We start from the raw sequence: 6,287 nt of genomic DNA, 5'->3' as shown, positions 1-6,287 counted from the left end.
CATGGCGGGCTACCCAGCGCCACCGGACTTCCGTGCGCCCGGAGGCTGCCGCCTGAGCGCGGGGGGCGTCCCAATCCCGCCATCGCCTGTGGGAGGCGACGCCCACGACGCCGAGATTGATGCGGTGATCACCACCCTCAGCGACGAGTAGCGCTTCTTCCCCGACAACAACGTCGTGTGGAACGACTTCTTCCGGCGTAGGTACGACCGTGTGATCGCCGCCTACGACGGACCGGCCCCTCCTCCCGCGCGCAACAACGCCGCCGATCGCCACCTTTGGTGGAGCGCGCCGGGCCACACCCTCGAAAACGTGCTCGCGCACATCGAGGGCAGCAACTACCTCGTGCTAGGGATGCCACCGCCGGCGGCGGTGCCTTCCGTGTCACGCCGACACGGAAGCTCGTGGATGCCACAACGGATGGCATGCTGGTTGTCGTCTGTGTCGGCGTCGCGGTCGGCATCCTACTCCTGCGGGTCGGCTCCTACACCTGCGACACCGAGGACGGTGAAGAAAGAGCCGGCGTTGCCACCGCCGACCAGAAGGCGCAGCAGCGGCGCCCTCATCATCCGCGAGGGGGCGCGCGCCTCGTCGTCTCTAGCGCGCGGCCGCAAAAGGAAGCCGAAAAAGGAGGACGCAGCGACCGCAGCTGCGTCGAACCTCGCCGCCGAGGACGCGGCGGTCTGCGAGGCAATCGCGAGGTCCCTCAACGACCTCGTCCCCGCCGACAACGCCCTGCCAATGGACGCGACGCTCGCCTGGTCCAGGAAGGACTGGGAGAGGGAGGAGGCGGAGCAGCAGCGGCGACTGCTGGACCTGGCGACCGCGCGGCGCCCGCGCCGCACCCGCCAGCGGCGCGCAGTTCATCAATCTAGAGGACTCCAGCGACAATGACTGGTACCAGGCGACGCCGTCGCCGCCACGCCTCGGTGACCCTGGGCAGGGCAGCAGCCAGCAGGCGCCACCACCCCAGGATGGCGGCGACTCCAGCGACGATGACGGCGGCGACTACACGGTGTTCTACCGCCATTTCGGGATGTAGAACGCCGTGGTTTAAGTTGAGTTTAAATTTCCCTCTGGCTGAATTCAAATATATTACAAATTCGGCCTTATATATGTACAAACTCGCATATTTAATATATATATATATATATACTAGCATAATACCCGTGCGTTGCTACGGGTGAACTAAACCACAGTGATGGAGCCACACATAACTTATGTAGTTAACTGACTACACAGTATTTTTAGCTATACAAGAAGAAATTATGCGCAAATAATATTTTTTATATAAATATGTAATATTTAACTACACTATTTTTATTTGACTACACAAGTCTTACAATTTATGTGTTCTGAAATGTATATGCAAATGATTTGCCTTTGCCATGTTGTTATGAACTTGCTACTGGAAGGATGAAAAGGAATTTCACAATTGATTTTATCAGGGGAGGTTGCTGCGACGGTCTATATTTTTCTTAAAAAATCACTCTCTCATCGATATCTTCCCCTCTTTTTTCCTCGTATTTTGCTCTTTGAAAATAAAATTTTATTCTTTCATTCATTTTTTCTTTTTTCTAAAGGATATTTGGAAAAAAGTTTTAAAACATTTGGAAAAAAATTAGAAGAAAATAGTGAGGCAGCCAATCATGTGTAGTGTACATGCAAAAAAAATTGTTTAAATTTTCTAGAACTTAGAAATATGTATGTAAAGTACAACGGGTTCATATGTACCCTACCATTGTGTACTTTCAAGGCTGTCAGGACATCTCCAACGGAGCGATGCATTTCGGACGTCCAAAAGTGGTCGCGAGCATCCGTTTGCGTCGGCCCGCGGACATATTTTGTTCGCACGTCCGTTGCGTCTGGGTTTGCTCGCAGCGGGATGGCCCATTTTTAGATTTGCAACATATTTAAAAAGTATAGAAACTACTACATAGAAACTACACAAAGTATTTGTAGAAATCTAGACTACTTGCTGCCCGACGGCCCGGCTCCATCGTTGCGTCCCTCCCTCGTCTGCTTCTCCACCACCTGCCGTGCAGCCGCTAGGGATCAGTGCGCCGCCACGTCCTCTATCAGGCACAGCCGTAGCCTCGCGTTCGCGGCGTCGTCCTTGAGCATATCGAAGTAGTCGACTAACGCCTTTTGCTCCGCTGCCTTCTCCTCCAGGGAAGGCGCATCAGGGTCATCGGAAGACAATGAGATGTCGGAGTTGTCGTCCTCTGCGGCTGCGGCGGCCGCCACCCTGCGACATTCCATCTCGGCGCCGAATGTCACGTGGGCCGCCCTCTCCTCCTTTGCTTCCTTCTCCGCGTCAGCCAGGGCCTTGGCGTCCCTGACCGGGTCTAGGAAATATGCCCGCGCGTTGCGGCGGATTGATTTTTACTGGATAATATTTTACGAGAACTCGACAACCATCGAGAAACATTTGTGTTAATTTTCAGGTTTCTAACACTCTCAATAAATCTCAGTCACCTAAATTGCTTTTTTTAAGCTAGTTTTCATATTTTTTTTAAATCTAAGTAACCTAAAGTTGTAGTTTAGATAGTTTGCAGATTTAATAAAATATATTATTTTTTGTCGGTTAGTTATATGTACAGGTATTTTCACCCGATAGTTTACAACCGAAATTATACATTAGAAATATTATGATCTGATATACTCAGTTACTACCTACTACCTACAGTTGCATAACGCCGAACCAGCATCGTAATCCCCGGCATTGCTTGTTCTGTACATCTGATATATCTTCATTGGAGTTTCCAAACAGTTCAAAATAGAAAAGCTCGATGATCAGGTTATGTTCAGGTGATGGCTTGACAGAACCTGAACAAGTTCCTACCCGAGAATACAACTGCATCATGTTTACAATTGAGGAGCATGTGAAGCGCACAGCCGTTGCATCTCACATCCCAATTCAGACTCGTAGAAAGCAAAATAGTGAGCCGGATGGGTCGGCTGGCAGCTCAAGGCTGTACGTGCAGTGCAATACTGCAATGCATCTGGATCGAAGTGGATCATCCCCAGCAGATCGTTGACAAACAGGATCGTCCACTCCTCATCATGGATTCTCTGCCCTCCATCCCGTCGCGATGTAGGCACGAGGTCAATACCATCGTTGATCTAGCGCGACCCTCCTTCCGCACTGAGGAACCATCGGGCGTTTGGAAACTCGCCGATGACAAGATGAAGACCTCAGACCAAGGCGACGGCTACACGAGATCTAGCGCGTTTCCTGGAGAAGCCTCTCTGCGATGACCGCCTGCGATGACTGAGGAACCATCGGCGATGTTCGAAAGCTCGTCGATGATGAGGCGACGACCTCAGACGAAGGCGACGGCTACAGGACCACCACGTCCGGCGAGTCAGACACCACCAGCTCGAAAATGCAAAGAGGGGAGCAGCGCTTCAGAACAGAACGCCTCTGCTTGCCGAGCGCCGTTGTAGTCGGCAGGGTGAGCGGTGCGCCCGTCATCTAGCGGTTTCCCCGCAGATGTTGTCCGCAGTTTGATTTGGGCACGAACGTGTAGGTCAGTCGGATGGGCTCAGTTTCCGCGTCCGTGCATGCTTAGTTTTGGATCTGCTCAGCATCTAGGTGTGTTACGGTTTTATTTTTCTCGCGCAACGGTCATGTAGGACGTACTCAGAGATATTGGGCTTAGGAGTTCCAGGAGACATCGGGCCTAGAGAAAAAAAAACTTTGGCCCGTTTGTGACACCAGGCAGTCACCTATTGCAATTTAATAGTAAAGATATATATATATTAAATATCTCAAAATTTCGCCTAAATCTGAACTTTTTTCCGTTTGAATTCGCCTATATTTGTTTTCCTCTCTAGGCTCGTCGCTAGGAAAATAGACCTCCCCAAACTGAATTTTACATCCTAGCGCCGGATTTTGGCCTAGGAAGCCCAACGGCTGGAAGTGCTCTAAGGTTCACATAAGCTGCTTTCATTAGAAAATACATCTGGACAATACCGAAGTAAATAAGATCATAGTAACAAAGCAGAATCTTTGATACAAAATGTCCAAAATTATTTCAATAATTAAGGAAATCTATTATTTAAACTACAGGAAGACTTATTTAGGACAAGGTACAGATAGAACTGGTAAATAACAGATGAAATCCCAACTAAAGCACAATCAAGTATAACAGAGTCCGAACAAATAAGCTCCCAGACATGCTATGCTTTGCCAGCTGCTGGCTTGTAGTCAATTACGAGGACTTTCTCCATTAAAGGCAAGAGTTCATTTGCATACTCTACATGTGCAGGGTGTTCAATGTACTCCTTGACTCCCTCTGTACTTTCGAAAGTGGACTCGAAGACGTGGGTGAATCCCTGATGCATGTTCTCTATGCTCACATCGGTTCCCCTGCATACCAAAGAAACAACAGAAAAGTTGATGGAGGAACTCGGCAAAGAAGAAAACAGAGCTGAATGCCCCACCACTGATACATTGTTTTCAAGGTTGATACGATCTGAAAATAAATACATTTGAGGGCATAGTGTAAACTGGCATATAGGAGCTATTGCGATATTATCAAGGAAAGCTTTGATTTATTCTCAAGGAGGAATGAATAAGGGTTTGATTCACAAATGAGCAGGAATGAATAAGCATTGCCACAAGTATACTGTACATTTCGAACAGGAAAAAACATGATAAGTTAACCAACATGAAGCTACACCTTGAAGATGTCATGGTACTTATAATCTCACTATAAAAAAGAAGGTTTCATGGATCACATGCACATCAAACAAAAGAAGTTCTCACTCCGATCCAAACTAACAGATCAAAGGTAGAACAGGTTAAAGAACTTTTTAAAAGATCAAAGGTAGAACAGGTTAAAGAACTGAGATAGGCAAAAATATAGTACTCACTCCGATCAAACTGAATTGCCGCAGATTTAGGCAAAATGTTTCCTAAATCTGTCTAGGTTAATGGAAGCTACGACAACTATTGGACCAGAGGTAGTAATTCTCTCACCAAAATCCACTTGCTGAAACGGCTTAGCTTAAATGTTAGTTTGACTAAAGTCAGCCACAGTTCCCTGCTGGATCCAAGCGAAATAACCCGTTTACTACGTCAATTCATTCATTTGCATCAATCACATTGGTTCCAAGCTAGTTGGCCACACACGGAGGAGTATTCTAGATTCAGAGACGAAAACCAGACCAGGCACACAGTTCGTCGAGCACCTGACAGGCGCAGCCCGAGCAACAATAACATCAGTGGTTCAGAAATGGGCAGGTTAACAATTCGTGGAGCACCAGCTGGGGGCAGCTCGTGCAACGGAAGAAGTTTGCATAGATCACATGCGTATCAAAGATAGAGCATGTTAAAGAAGTTCATGTTTGGGCAGGTTAACGAAGTTAGTACTTGAGCAAAACTGAGATTGGCAAAATATTAGTAATCCCTCTGTATTATGGATCGGAGGGAGCACAAAGTTTCTCCACGGGATCCATTTTGTCTAAATAAATGTTAGCTTCACTGTAGTTGACTAAAGTGGTTTCCCAGCAGGATCCAAGAGAAATAACTCGCTTACTACTCCAGTTAGCTCTTCTAAATCAATGGCATTGGGTCCAAAACCAGATCAGGCACACAATTCGTGCGCTAGGCCGAGCAGCAACAACAGCCGTCCGTCGCAGACGCAGGCGCGGGAAGTATAATCGGATTCGCTGGGATGGTGGTGGGTGCTGGGAGGTACGTACCAGTGGAAGGCCTTCATGGAGGGGACGGCGTCCACGAGCGCGGCGTAGCGGCGGATGAGCCCGTCCAGCCGCTCCGGCGTCACCTCGTCCTTGAACCGCGCGAGAAGAAGGTGCTTCACCACGCCGTCGCTGCTCCCGGCCGCCGCAGCCATCGTCCTCAGTTTTCTTTCTTGCTTCCGCACCGTCGACAGAGCTTGCTCGGTGGCCTTGCTGAGCTTCTTGTCGGACCACCGCTTTATACAGTCCACTTGGGGCGGTTGGTGAGACGAGTAGTTTACCCAGTTTCTCCAGTTTGTGAGGCGATCTCAGATCTGGGCTTGGTGGCCGACAGGCCTGGGAGGTCAACTCGGATGCATCAAACACAGCTCGAGTTTTTTAGAAAAAATAAAATCTTGGTATCTTTCTCTTTCAAAATCCTGAAAAAATATTTAAGCACGTATAATAAATGTTTAGTACGTGACACACACTAAAATGGGAAATGTGAAGACGAAACAAAATTTCCGATTGTTTTCTTATAATCACATTTATATAGTAATTCTTTTTAACCAAGAATAGAACTTATTTTTCAATAAATAAA

At 48.0% G+C, this 6,287-nt stretch overlaps 1 protein-coding gene across 1 annotated transcript; it reads right to left on the bottom strand.

Annotated features, from left to right (window-relative positions):
* Positions 1-3,967: 3,967 nt before the first annotated feature.
* LOC127343357 (stress-response A/B barrel domain-containing protein HS1) lies at positions 3,968-6,047 on the bottom strand. Its single transcript, XM_051369478.2, has 2 exons — positions 5,711-6,047; positions 3,968-4,373 (listed from the first exon to the last, which is right to left on the bottom strand). Exons 1-2 carry the CDS (start codon positions 5,860-5,862, stop codon positions 4,184-4,186), a joined length of 342 nt encoding a protein of 113 aa, XP_051225438.1. The 5' UTR covers positions 5,863-6,047; the 3' UTR covers positions 3,968-4,183.
* Between the last annotated feature and the right edge of the window lie 240 nt (positions 6,048-6,287).

The sequence above is a fragment of the Lolium perenne genome, chromosome 1 (assembly GCF_019359855.2).
Source record: "Lolium perenne isolate Kyuss_39 chromosome 1, Kyuss_2.0, whole genome shotgun sequence".
In the NCBI taxonomy this organism is placed as follows: domain Eukaryota; kingdom Viridiplantae; phylum Streptophyta; class Magnoliopsida; order Poales; family Poaceae; genus Lolium; species Lolium perenne.
This window is presented reverse-complemented; position numbering and strand designations above follow the sequence as displayed.